General features: G+C 41.5%; 2 protein-coding genes across 14 annotated transcripts in view; one reads left to right on the forward strand and one right to left on the reverse strand.

Moving 5' to 3' along the window:
• The window catches only part of Sox6 (SRY-box transcription factor 6), a 538528-nt gene extending 524263 nt beyond the window's left edge, over nt 1–14265 (reverse strand). For 6 of the 13 annotated variants that reach the window (XM_048360347.1, XM_048360332.1, XM_048360336.1 and 3 more), the window contains exons 1-2: nt 10353–11292; nt 4458–4514 (exon numbers count right to left, since the gene is read on the reverse strand). The gene's annotated coding sequence lies outside the window, so the exon portion shown is untranslated. Of the gene's footprint in view, nt 1–4457; nt 4515–5100; nt 5492–10352; nt 11293–12205; nt 12361–12921; nt 13330–13734 lie in introns of those variants that run through there. The other 7 variants (XM_048360350.1, XM_048360335.1, XM_048360342.1 and 4 more) reach the window with 4 other exon arrangements.
• On the forward strand, nt 10762–13617 carry LOC125362439. The gene is made up of 4 exons (XM_048361286.1): nt 10762–11086; nt 11283–11500; nt 12354–12485; nt 13150–13617. The coding sequence occupies exons 1-4, from the start codon at nt 10762–10764 to the stop codon at nt 13615–13617; spliced, it is 1143 nt and encodes a 380-aa protein (XP_048217243.1).
• Nucleotides 14266–14624: the final 359 nt, after the last annotated feature.

Here is a 14624-nt window from a genome sequence, read left to right on the forward strand (position 1 = left end):
TCTGGTATTTTGACAAAATCTCATCAAAATTAATGTTAAAGGTTTAGGAACCTTTCCTGACTCTTTTTAATAAAACATCAGAATCTATGTCCCTAGGAAAAGCGCTTCTTCTTCCTTCTATCAAAAGAACTGCAATGATACACAGTAAAAAATATAGAAACAAATTTAAATACTCCCACTTAAATAAATATCTGACCTGCAGCTAGATGCCAAAGGTTCACACTTACAAAACTAGCTACTCAGAAGGTTGGGATCTGAAGGATCATGGTTTCAAGCCAGTTGAGGCAGAAAAGTCCATGAGACTCCAACTCCAATTAACTAGGGGAAAAAGCCTTGCTGGAGGTGTGAGCAAGGAAGCTGAGTGTGCACAAGGCCCTGAGTTCAAGCCCTGGTACCAGAAAAAAAATCATCAAAGCTGCTGGGGATATGGCCTAGTGGCAAGAGTGCTTGCCTCCTATACATGAGGCCCTGGGTTCAATTCCCCAGCACCATATATACAGAAAACGGCCAGAAGTGGCGCTGTGGTTTAAGTGGCAGAGTGCTAGCCTTGAGCAAAAAGAAGCCAGGGACAGTGCTCAGGCCCTGAGTCCAAGCCCCAGGACTGGAAAAAAAAAAAAAATCATCAAAGCTGATTAATACACAACTGTAGAATAACCATTTATCCAAAACACAATGTGAATGATATGGTATGCTCTGGGGTCATGTGTTCAGAAACTACCATAAGCAAGGTTGGAAGATGCATGGAAAATATGGTGAACATTTTACAAAAAGAAGTACTGTCCAGAGTGAATGCACATATGTCTTAACATGACACAATTTATATTTCATAGGCAAAGTAAGACATTGAAATACTAGAGAAGATATAATCCCAACATTACTTTTTTGAATACAAATCATTTCTAGAGCAAACTAAGGAAGTGTAATCACTGCTGAAGTAGTCAGCTACCTGAACCGAAGGACAAAGGGGGCTGTAAGATTACACAAAGAGAATCACTGGCCCTACTAACTACATCAGCCAAAGCATTCTCAGGAAAATGTTGAAGACCAACAAAAGCTCAGGGGCAGAGCCCCAGTCCTGAGTTCAAGCCCCAACACTGAACCCCCCCCAAAAAAATTGTCCTAACAGAGGAATTCTCTCAATACTTTTCACCAGTAATAACTTTGTTCTTTGGATTTCAAAACAACCTAATGTCTTTATTTCCTTCTCTCCTATATCCTAAATTCTTTCCATTTAAACTCGGGCACTGAAAATCCTTCCTACCTTCATTCTAATCAAGAAGACAGTGCCACAGTGTTCCTATATTAAAACAAACATCTTATTTGTTATCAGACATTTACTTTTAAGACAAATTAATAGTAGACTTAACTAACCAGAGGCCTCAATTACAAACACTTAGGATGCCCCCTCTTACTAAATTTAATGAAATCATATTTCTGTTTTGAAGCTGTTCCACAACACAACTTTGACATATTAGCAAAACTAAAAGTGTTTCATTGTGGCCTCTAAAAATGTAAAGGACATTGATATAAATGCCCTATTTTTGTGTGTGTGTGCCAGTTCTGGGTCTTTAACTTGGGACCTGAGCACTGTCCTTGGCTTCTTTTTGCTCAAGGCTAGTTAGTACTCTACCACTTGAGCCACAGTACCACTTTCGGCTTTTTCTGCTCATGTGGTGCTGAGGAATCAAACTCAGAGCTTCATGCATGCTATGCAAGCACTCTACCGCTGCCACATTCCCAGCCAAATGCCCTATTATTGAATTGGCTATTTAATTATAGAAACTAGTTTATGAACAGTTCAAAAAGGAAGAAGAGTAACAACAAAGATGAGAACAAAGTGCTAAGAAAATGCAAAATAAAAACACTAATGTATAATACGATGAAGTATACTTTTCTATATCCTCTGTTCACATAGCTCCTGTTAACATTAATGACCTTTCCATATGAATATAACAGAGAAATAAGACACATACTTCACAACAAAAAACAGAAAATTATGATGCACCATTTGGAAGACAGCTCATGGTAACATTATTAAAAACCAAACTATTTCTTACTCCTTCCCTCTCATAAGAATTTGAGTCTACATGGTCCCATTCAAGTTAGGCTGAAATAGATGATAGACAGACAGAAACACAGACAGACAGACATGCATACACACATACACACACACACATGCACAAGCAAATGCACACGCGCACACATACACACACACTTTTTTTCCCTCTTGGAATAAAGAAATCTGTTACAAAATCCCACACAATTTAAAACACAGAAGTAGTCAGTGTTTTAAAAACCTACTTTTGTATACCTGTAAATTACACAAACCTAAACAAGTGGAGGTCTTACTTGAACCTACTGTTGTCTGTAAAAATTTAAAGGATCTGGCCTCAGAAAACCTCACAATTTTTAAAACAATGCTTAAAAATATTTTATTAAAACTACAAAAAACTAAACATTCAACTTTAAACCCTAAGCTTAAAGTTCCTTTCAAGACCTAAATATGCCCATTTTCAATAAGAAAGTTTTATACTAGGAAAGAATTAGAGCTGAGAAATTTTTAATATTCAGATTTTCCTCAAGTGGGTATTTGAGTCTTCAGACCAAGAGTAAAAACTATACCTATACTATACCTGTTCCAAATTATTAAGACTTTCTTAATCTCTCATATTATTTCAATTTTTGTTAAGATTTTTGCTTTTATTATAAAACATAATTGAAATTTTTTAAGGAAAATGTTTTTTAAAATCTCATAACTATCAGGAGCCAGTAGCTCACACCTAAAATCCTAGCTATTCAGGAGGCTAGGACCTGAGGATCCTGGTTCAAAGCTAGCCCAAGTAGAAAAGTCCATGAGACTCTTATTTCTCCACCAAAAAAAGCCAGAAAGAGAGCTGTCGCTCAAGTGGTAGCGTGCTACCCATTAACCTTGAGCACCAAAACTCAGGGACAGTGCTCATGCCTTGAGTTCAAGCCCCAGGACTGGCACCAAAAGACAAAAAAAAAAAAAAAGTCACATCTTCCCCCACCTTCCTTTGTACAATTGCAAAGCCTTTCTTTTTAATGTAGAGCTTTCATCATTTATTCCATAATATATCAATAGCACAAATCTTTAGATGCCAAAACATAAGAAAGCAGTGATAAAGAAAACAAGAAGTTAAGGCCATTGGAAATCAAGGCTATTACTTCAGTGACCTCTCTGACCACCACTTCCTTTCCAGATATTAAGTAATAATATCAAATGCTCCTCATGTTTAATAATCTTTTAGGATATTATCTGAACTCTCCATTCACTCATCCTTTTAATCAGAAATCTAAGGCCATCACCCACCAGATACTTTCCCTGACATGAATACTTTTGTGTTTATACTTATCTCCATTATAATAATTAGCACACTCTCTAGAATCACCCATATTTATACCTCCATTCTAGGACTCTGCATTTAAATTTTTAATCTTTTTGTAATTGAGTGCTTCCCAACCTTCTCACTATCAAGGATCCTTTCATTAATCCTAACTCATGAACTCATGTATGGTAAATACACCAACATAATGGTTTGGCTCTGGAAATAAGCATGAAGATAAAATAAATGAGTGCTGACATCCTATCAAAGAGACTGGAAAATTAAAAAACCAAAAAAGAAAAAAAAAACAATCAGCTCTGATTTATGACATACAAGCTTTGTTTTGAGTAAATAATATCCTGAAGCAAAACTCAATTGAAACATTTATTCATATCAAATAGGAAGTTAGACAGTGACTGGTACGTTTATCTATCCTGTATACCTTTTATCGAATGAAGCAATGAAAGCACTTTAAGACAGCAAAGTTTTATAAAGTACAAGAGATTAAAGGTCTTTTCTCATGCCTGTAGTTCTAACACCGGTCATAAAACCATTGTCAAATCATCCTAACACAGTTGTCCAGAAGTGGGCTACACAGCTTTGCATACAATAATCTTAAAACATAAAATTCCCAATAATTCTATGATAAATTCCGCTACCATCCCATTTTTAAAATGAGAAAGTTGAAACTTGAAGAGGTTGCATAACTTTTTCAAAGTCAGATAACTAGTTTAGGAAATAAGATATAGAAAAAGACATAACAAAAATTAAAAATTTGATTTAGGTTGTTACACATACAGTTCTATGATTCTAATAGAATATTTCTACTGTTTTCTTAAAAATAAAAGCAAAATAAAACATATTAAAGTATGTATTGTGTGTGGACAAAAAGAATTCTGTGGTGTTAACTGTAATATATTCAGCCAAAGATAATTATAAAATTTCCCTCTTTGTAGACATTCAAAAGAAAGAGAAGTTCTTAATTGATTAGAATAGAAAATGCATGATGATCAAACTACATGGATAATAACAGATAAAATGAAATTTAAATCTCCTGTAGTCCTTAACATAGGAATGTTATCAAGTCTTAGAGGCTGTACACCAAGACCCTACCTTTAGTCACTTGGGACTCTATCCCAAGTCTTCTAGAATTCAGATGAATTCTTCTTTCTAGGAAAGAAAAAAAAAGAACTTACATTGATGTCTCTCTCTTTTATATAAGAACCGTGTCATGTAACTTGCCAAATATTACATAGCAAGTATGTAAGAAAGTTCTAATGAGGAGCCAGATCTGCATAATGCAAAATAAAACTTCAACAGCCATAGAAAACATTTTAAATGTTTACTTTATAAAAATTCCTGATCTTAGTGTTTTACATTCATCTCATGTAATCCTCACAATAATTCTATGATAATAGAATTGTTACCATAATAATTCCTAATAATTCTACTATTATTATTACTGCTTCCATCTTACAGGTAAATAAATTGAGGATTGGGGATTCGGTACAGTTAGATGGGCCTGACTTTTCATATATAGAAGGCTTCATGCTCATGAGACAGTTGGAGAGTATTTCTGAGATAATTATAACATTCCCTTGATTTTTTTTTAACTGAGAAAATAACCACATGTCCTTTGATACTACTTCCCAAAAAAGAACAATGAATTATTCCTTAGAACTTAGGGGCAATTCTACCCCGTTCTATCAATGATTTTTTTAGCACCAAAGTAACATGCCTAAATTTCCTCACCCACCAAATATCTTCAGTAGAAAAGTCCTTAAAAATTAAAGACTCCTGCCTTCAAAGATGCACTTCAGGGTGCCTAGAAATTAAGAAGGGTTCAATTACATTACCCAGATCTGTTTGTTCAGTGTAAAACCATGTAACCATTACACAGAATGGGTTCCATTTAAAAACTATATTCTTCTCTTTTTGTTGTTTTTGTTTGTTTTGGTTTGGTTTTTTAATTTGTTGCATTTGTTTTTTCTATGTACTAAGTTTCCATTGTCTCAGGAAAGTGAAACATCTTTAATTTTCTTTGTCTAGGTTTAAAGAACTACCTTTTCAAAGAAGCAGAGATTGTGCTCAGTATAGGCAAAATCACAAATACTACTGGAGTCCCTTTTTGAGTTTGAATGAATATCTCTTTATGATAATGGAAACAAAAAATTATAAAAAGGTAACAGGAAAAAATACAATTTAAAGGACTATCTTGTGATATTTCTGGACAAGAATGAGACCAGGATAGGACTTAAGATGACAGAATATTGGATATTTGCATACCATAATGTGCAAAGCATATCATACATTTATATTATACTTATTATGCCTATGTATATGTGTCATCCTTTAAAATCACTGAACTAATATACTTAAATAATGTGATGCAAAATTGTTAAAACCAACAATTCTTAAAGGATTCATAATGTCTTATTAGGCTTCAACACATGGTGTATTTCCATCCAGAGAAATCTTTAAAAAGCTTTATAACCCATGGGAATTTAGTAAATAAAATTCACCAGTGAATTTCTTGCCATACACACCACAGCAGAATATTCATAGACAGAGAGAAAATACAGAAATAGAAAAATCACAAAGCAGCAACCTCAAGCTAGTTACCAGAGGCAAAATTTTCCAAAATACATAAAGCATTAGAGTATCAATTGTTAAGTTTTTTTCACTAGTCTATCACTAACAAGTTAAACTACTAATTCAGTTCTTCATAAGTAAAATAAAATATCTCCCTATAAATGCAAAGAGATAGCTCTTTCAATGAGTACAAAGATTTCTACAATTTCAAATAATTGCTTTTCATTTAAAAAATGTATGACAGTGCCTCTATACATCTTCATACTGTTAAAAAAATAGAAACATCTCAGAATTCTTCTTTAAGCATTTTGAAAAGGATTTTTTCCAATATTATGTACTATGCAAGTTGGTAAGGACTACTAAATATATAAACCTTATAAAGTAAAAATAAGCAGTTGATTTTTAATGTGGTTTATTAGTTTATAATAGATTACAGCATCTACAATTAACCTCATAAAATAACTCACATCTTTCCTAAAGATGAAAGTTTTTTGAGTGACTAGTAAAATGAGTGATATATTAGGGGTCTTAGAAGAGCAAGAAGAGATTTTGAATATAAACAAGCCATCATTCTGGTAAAAGGAAATACAAACAACTAGAATAAAAATAGTTGATGCACAAAAGCCATAATGAGGGGGTAGTTCAAAAAATAACTTCTACTTTGAATGGTTTGGATGAAATACAAATTATCCACAGAAAAGTGTGGACTGGCATAAATGTTTGTACAAAATTATAAGTGTATTTCAAGAAGTATGCAAGAGGCAACCGCCTGCATGATGCACAAGGTCCCGGCAATGCTCTGCTTAAGTGCTAGTGCAGAGTCCAAACCACTGCATTTTAATTACCATGCAGCCTCAGATATATTGCCTTTGATATGGAAATGTTCTTGTTCTCTCATCTTCACATATGGTCCCATGCACAGAAATCTTTATCTGATTCATAAAAAATAAACTAGAATCCAATCTCAACACCTGACCTCAGTGCTTAGAAGTTTTTTACTAAGCATGGTGTCACTATAAAAAGAATGGCTAATATTGGTGCAAAGTTGGATATTTTAAGCAATGATATGAAGGATTTGCAGTTAAGAATTAAATCAATACTGCTTCTCTGAGATTTTAGGGTTTCATGTTCTTTCTTGGGACAACCACAGATTGAGGTAAAACAGACCAGCAACCTGTTTTTGGAGGTGAGAAACTCTATAGTGGGTTTAAATGATAGTAAATTTTTTAAACTCCACTTACAGTCTTCAATTGATATTTTTGTACAAACTATGATAATCAGATACTTAAAACTTTAAAATAATGATCCAAATTATAATGTAAATTTTGAACTATCTGTAGTTTGACTAAGTGTCTAAACAAAATCATTAGCTGAAAAGCTTTGCCCTCTTGCACAGAACAAGGAAAATAAAAGCACTATTCCTAAGGATGGATAACAAATATTTAATGAAAGGGTGATAAGAGTTTCTGACATAACTCTCACAAGACAGTTTTTAGATCACAACTGAAGAACTTAAAGTGAAAAAGATATGCTATACATTTAAAATGGGCCCTTACCTAATGAAAACTATTTTTCATATACTCTAACAGAGAACTGGCTTTTTTAACAAGAGTATTTTGACATTTGGGGCATAAGCAGTAGAAAATGTGAATCCACTTGAGGATATAAGTTGTTCTGGTACCTTATTTTCATTGTTAGAAAAAAATAGGAAATAACATAGCTTTTAAACTAGAAGCCATCCAAATAAACTAAGATAGTCCATTTCTTCCTCTAAAAAGCAATGAGTATTTGTTCTGTTCATTTTTAGCCAGTTTCTATAACAAAATCTGCTCCCATTACATCTTTTACCTCTACATAAACTGAAAATTCTGAAATAACCTGGATTAATTTTGAGAAAAAATGGTAATATGACCCTTCTAACCTCATGACAGTAGATAATACATCCCATCTGCAAATCATCTTGCCACAAGTTATCTGTGTTTTATCATTTCTAGTACCTGTCTGTGCCTGATATGGTACTCTCAGACACATTAGCTTGATGGAATGTTTCACTGGAGTTCAAAAACATCGATTGATATATATGCATCCCTAAAACTATATTTAAACAGATAGCTCTTAGATAAACTAAGATTTTAGGTGTACTGTCCTATACATTCATAGAAGGCTATGTGTTAATAGCAACAAATACAGATGCATAGTCTCTCACTAATAAAATAATTCTTTCAAACATGATAATGGATAAAATCAAGCAAAGCTGAAAAGTATAGAAAATGCTTAAAGTAAGAATTAAAGCTAATGCATATTAAGCCTTACTCAAAAGAAAATTCATTCATTCCAGTACCTATTATATTAATTAAGAGAAAATTGTTTAAAACACCACTGATTTCTTCCCCAAAAAATGAATATGCATAGCAATTTGATCGATGACCAATAACCTAGTAATTCTTAAAACAGGCCAAATATAGCAGACATAAAATCTCAATACTGTCACCAAAATTCATCATTTATGTGTTTAAAGCAATGTATTTTAAAGCTCTGTTTCCTAGTTGTATTACCTAATGTAAACATATGCTTTCCCTTATAATGAAAAACATTTGTTGTATTGTGTTACTAATGAAGATGCTCAACAGACAATATTCTGATCCTACTGGATCTCACTCATCTAGATATTCAGTTATATCTTAATCAGCTTAAGACATGCTTTATTAATAATATTTTACATTCATTTTCACAATATAATATTAAGTGTTATTGTTGAACTATATATTATTGTAGGAATTTGTATCGTGTTCTATAGTTTTTAAATTGCATTTATAAAATACATATATACCAGAAGAAAGTTTATTTTCATTGCTTCTAATATAATAAATAAAAGCAACAATAAACAGAATAAGTAATAAAAAACTTCCTACTCTTGCCACTTAAAGGAATTAATGGAATGTGGAAGGACATATAGGGATAGAAGGTGCTAGCAATACATGAGAAAAGCAACTTAAGGATGTCAGTTTGCCTAAAGAACTAGTGAACTCTACTTGATATCTGGATCCAAGCTATTTACTATGTCTTTGGTCATAACTGGATCTAATAAGTTAGCACACATTTGGTTTCAAATTTTCCTTGTTTTTGGTTGTTCAATCTTTTTTTTAAGAATAGGGACAATCTTTCTTGATTTATGAGGCTTTCAAAACTGCAGGAGAAAAAAAAAATCTTCAAGTCATTTTGACTATCCATGAGCTCACATATTGTATTTTAAAAAGACATTCTCAAAAGTGCATAGATGATATACATGTGGGCCAAAAGCGTGAAAAAATTTAGTCGTAACTTTTCTCATGCTATAAGAAAATATTACGTTGATTCAATTAAAAGCAAATGAAACTGAATAAACCATGTACCTACTTCCCACCCAGAAAAGCATACTGGTGTTGCCACAGAAAAGCTAACCCTGTCCCACCAAACTTGTGGAAGATTTAAATTGTTTGTTTGTTTTGAAATTTAAAAAAAATCTTCTAGTAGACATATCTTAGTGGCCTAGAAGCAAGGGGAGGAGAGAGAATGATGCAAGTGCCTAATGCTGAGTATTGAATTCCAGTGACTGTACAGGGTGACAGAGGGAAGGTCATGTTCACGGCTGCAGAAATCTGTTCTCTGCCAGAGAGTGTGGGTTAAAGCTGACCTAAGGCTGGGATCTGGGAAGCTAGGTAGGAAGCTTAAGCACCAATCTCAGCTGACAGAGAGGACATGGCCCTGCTCCTAAGAACCCCAGGCTGAACATGACTAAGACAGTGAGCAGATCTCTCCAGGCTCCCCCCCACCAGGATCACTAGCAGCCCCAAGTGGCTAGGCCTAAACCAGGGGACCAGAAGCAGCAACCAAAGCATGAATACTAACTTGCTGAGAGACCTGGAGGGGGAGGGAGGAGAAGGGTCAGAGACAGGTGAACAGTCCAACTAAGTCTGAAGTCCCTACCCAAGCCAGGACATACAGTGCCAAACCTGGTTAGTCCTCGTGGATTCGTGCAATGGGGCACTAGCAGCCTCCCGAGGGGCAGAAAGTGGAGAATAAGTATATTGCCAATTTTTCTCTGTATCTCCCTTACCAATCCAGTCTGCACCCTACTGCTGATAACGGGTACCCCCTCTTAACCAGTAGTTCCTTCTCAGCTGAAAAATGAGAGGGGAGAAAATAGAGGAGAAAAGAAAAACACAAATCCAAGACAAAGCTACATTGTCAACGTCTTTCCTGCCAAGGCTGTCCTGGGCAGTTCAGCCCTCCCTCGGGAGTCCTGTAGCTCAGAACTGAGCTGAGCGGATCAGATCAGCCAAACCCGTGCCTATGGGCCTCGGAGAAGAGGTGCTGAGTGCGCAGGCTAATTATACATGTGGCATTTGGGCAGCCGACTGTCCAGTGACACCTTACCTTATGAGGAAACGTCAACCCCAGCAACTGTTCAAAACAAAATGCCATCGCGGGATCAGCTTCGCCGGCTCTTGGCCGTTTTGAGATTGCTTTTCCCACCGCCTCTCGCACTTAGCGCAAGAATGTGGCCTAGGAAGGCCAGCCGAAGGCTGGCGGGCCAGCCAGCCAGGGTGGGAGGACAGGCAGGGCGGGCCTTGCCAGGTGTCCGTTCTACCCTCCCCCACCTCTCCATGGACCAGCTTGCCGACCCAACCACTTGACCTTTTTATTCACCAAACCCACCTTCTAGAAATAGACTGGGCGGGGCTGTGTCTGTTCTCATGGAGGGAGGGGGCCTTGGCATGTGACTACAAAGGGCAGAAGAGGGGACCTCGGTGGGCGGGGGGGGGGGGGGGAAGGGGGCACTCTCATGTCCCTACTCTACTGGGTTGCTGGCTGGACCGCCCGACCAAAGCTAGAAGAAGCTCGGCTGCAGGAGTGCGCGCCGGAAACGAGCGCTCGGGACAGGGACTTCACCGGCGCGCCCCGACAACAGTGCGGCGGGGGTCCGGAGCCCAGCCAGTTTGCCGCGAGGACCGCTTCGGGGCATCGCGAGACCGAAAGTTTGCGGCCTCCCAGGAGGTCACACACAGAGAGAAGCAGCCCGGAGCGGCCCATTTTGTTAACAGCGCAGCCCCTCCAGCCCCATGGAAGGCTTATTTTTAGTCCCCACATAGGACCGACCGCAATATCTGGTAATTCTGACAGACGTTTTCAAACTTGGTCAGAGTAAGACAGTTACATAAAACACGCCTGCAACAACCACCTTATATCTGCTCCCCACACACCAATTCTCTTTTTATCTTAAAGCTCCGCAGAACCTCAGAGACACAGCCGGGCACCGGGCTAATCTGTCCTCCGCAGCCCTGGCCTCTCCTCCCGACGCCTGAGTCCAACCCCGGCAGCTTTTGCACAAGCCCCTTTCCTTCTCCGCCCAGCCCTTTAAGGGAGAAAGACGAAGGCTGCTCCCCCGGGAGCGGCGGGACTGGGGTGGGCCCCGAGGCGGGCGGCAGCACCGCCCCCAGCCCTGGACTGGGCCCGCGAGCCGCACACAGAGGCCGGGCTGCAGAGCGCCAGGCAAGCAGCGGGACCCGGCAGGGAGCCGAGAGGTACAGAGGGCGCGGGCCGGGCTTAGGGACGCCAAGCCAAGCGAGAAACTGCCGCTGGGTCGGCGCACGCCGAGGCCGAGCCTGCCCGGCGCCGGGCCGGACTGCCCCTCACCCACGCCCCCAGCGGGCTAGGCACCACCGCCTCGCGTCCTGGGCAAAAGAGAACTACAGATTAGCACTTGGTTTCAGACCATCTTGGAGTTCGATGTGCTTATTCCTGAAAAGATCATTAAAAAAAAAAAAAAGTAAAGTCCAATAATAAGAGCGGAGGGGGAGAGGAAGAGAAAGGAGCCAGAGGAGCCGGAGACAACTCGCGCAAAGTCCCCGGGAAGTTGCGGCGGAGCGGCGGTGGGGTGAGAGTGAGAGGAGAAAGCGCACGCGTTTTCTAGCGACCCGGGTTTTCTTTGGAAACTCCTCTGAGTAAACTTCACTCGGGCGGAAGGAGCGGCAAAGGTCCTCAATTCCTGCCGCCCGAGCGGCGTCAACCTCCCCCGCCCCCCCCCCAAAAAACACCCCACAGTGTCCTAACCAAAATGTGAGTGATGTATAGTGAAGCCCAGACGCTCTGAGGGTCCTCCCAACCTTCCGCACCCCGACTGACACCCTGGCTGACACTGAAGCGCTCCCCAAGCTATGGCATCGCAATCACACGGCGAATCCACTCAATACTTTTCAAGAAAACAAAACATTCACTAGGAAACTTACTTTGCATTTAGTCTCTATTCTTTGGGGGGATGCGGTTTAGGTCGGCTCGTAAAGGAAGCTCGTTTTGTCCAGGTTGGATATTGCCTACTTATGGATCAGCCCTTGGGTGAGGGTTTACTTTAATTTATGGCTTATGCATTCTTTTAAGGTCGATTTACATGACCTCCGGCTACAACTAAGACAGCCGAGGAGGGCACTCCAGTCGTCAGCCGGCCAAACCCACAATTACAACAACCCTCCCCCTAGTCTCGGTGTGACTAGGGCTCTCCCCCCCCCAGAGGTAGGGTGGCTGCCTCTTTTCTCTTTCTCCTCACTTCTCTTTTCCTCCTTTCTTTCTATGCTTTCCTCGGTTTTCCGGTATCACGAAATAAGACGTGGTATCAGTTTGAAAGTTTAGTTATAACTTTCTCAAAACCCAAGCAAGCCTGCAGCAAGATACGCTTACAAAGCCCTCAGGAGGTTGCCCTCTTGTGGAGAAAAATGGCATTACCAATCCGAAGTCCCACTTCAGCCCTCAAAGCATACAGGGAGGGAGAGAGGAGGGGAAAGGGAGAGAGGGAGAGAGAAAGCGATGAAGAGGGAATGGAAGAGAGGGAAGGAGAGAGAGGAGAGGGAAAAAGAAAGCGAGAGGGAGAGAGGGGGAGAGAGAGACTACACGCGCAGGCACAACACAAGCTTCCTCCCCACACTTGAGAGAACTTCCATGAAATACCTACCTCAAACTTCCCGGAGACTTACACATTCATTCTCTAAGCCACCTGACTTCGTTTTCATATCATTCCCAGTTACATAGATTAGAATATCTATTTAGGGAGGCGGAGGTGGAGGAATAAGGTGGGCCGAGAGGGCAGACAGATTTCCGGACGAATACTTAGGATGGCGATAACAGCTTTCTCTTGTCAAAGGTTGCGTTGTCTGTCTTCCTCCCTGCCCTTTTGCCTCAGTGTCCTACGCACAGTTATCTACAGCTACAACATGTGTTTTCTCAGAGTGGATTTTGGGGTGGGGGGGCAAGAAAACCAGAAGCCCGCCACGCAGATCTGTCACCGCCTCCGGAACGAGGCACAACTCTCGGAGAGGGGGACGCATCCTGGGGATCCGCGCGTCCACCAGCGAGCGGCTGGCGCCCGGGCCCCTTTCTCTACCTCCACTCCCGCTCCGCGTCGGCCCGGCGGAGCGCCCTCCTCCCGCTCCTCCCCCGCCCCTCCCGAGCCAAGTACGGAAACCCGCCCCGGCCGGGCAGCCGTGGCTCCCGGCAACCCGCGCCCTCTCAGGGCTGCGCTCTCTCGGCTCTGGTCCCTCCGCCTGTCCTACTGCAGCCCCACAGTCCCAGCTCGGAGAAAGTAACCCCGGAGCTGCCCGGAAGGGCCCGAGTGGGAGGCGCTGGGGGCCGGCGCTGGGGCCCAGCCTAGGTTCTTGTCCCCAGCCCGCTCCGACTCCCCAACAGGTAGCTCACGACCGGGCCGCGCGCTCTCGCTCTGCCTCCCTCGCTCTCTAGATCGCTCGCTCTCTCGCTCCGTCCCGGTTACCTGGGAGGGCTCCAGGAAGGTACCGCACGGGAGGGCTCCTTGTGCGCTGCGCCGCGGGAGTATAATGGCATTAAAGAAAAAGGGAAAGATACAAATAAAAAAAAATTAAGAAGGAGAGTCGATGTTAGGTCAATTAGCACAGCCTGGGGAGTGCGGGAGCGTAACCCCCAACGCCGCAGCCCCGCAGCCCGTTAACTCAAGTCTGCGGGGGTGTCCTGCCCCGGGCGGGGGAGGGGGGACGCTGAGCAGCAGAAGTTTGCCGCCGGGGTGCCAAGAGGTGCGCGCTGAGCGGGGTGACTAGGGGCTTCCCCCCTGAAAACAAGTGAAGGCGATGGTTAGTGCTGTCAATCTTGGCAATCAGTGTGCGCGGCCATGTCGTAAGTATTCAAAGCATTTCCCGTCGTGCAACATCAGAAAGTGAGTGGCCAGGGCATTGATCTGAGCGAGGGAGAGGAGGCAGGGCTCCCCTCCCAGACAACACAGGCAAGATGAGACAAGAGGCGAGGGAGGCAACGAGCCTGGCGGGGAAGCTAGGAGGGAGGGGGAAGGGCTGGGGGGAAGAAGGAGGGGAAGGAGGGAGGCAGAGGCGAAAGAGCCGGCGAGAACTCGGCCCAGAGACCGGCGGGACCCGAGGTTGGAATTAGAGAAAGCGCCTGGAGACGAAGTAAAGCCACTACTGGAAGGGACAAAGAGGGCGAGTTGTGGGGTCACAGGGGAATAGGAACAACTATTAGGTGGAGGAGAGACGGGCTGTAGAGAAAGGACCAAATGAGCGCGATTAGGGCTGGGACTGCTGGAAGAAGAATAAAGAAAAAAACAAACTGAAAAGGAGGGGAATTTAGGCAAGTGGGGGAAGAGAAAAACAGTAAAGTACCAAACGGAAAAAAGTG

The sequence above is a fragment of the Perognathus longimembris genome, chromosome 13, assembly GCF_023159225.1.
Source record: "Perognathus longimembris pacificus isolate PPM17 chromosome 13, ASM2315922v1, whole genome shotgun sequence".
NCBI lineage: Eukaryota > Metazoa > Chordata > Mammalia > Rodentia > Heteromyidae > Perognathus > Perognathus longimembris.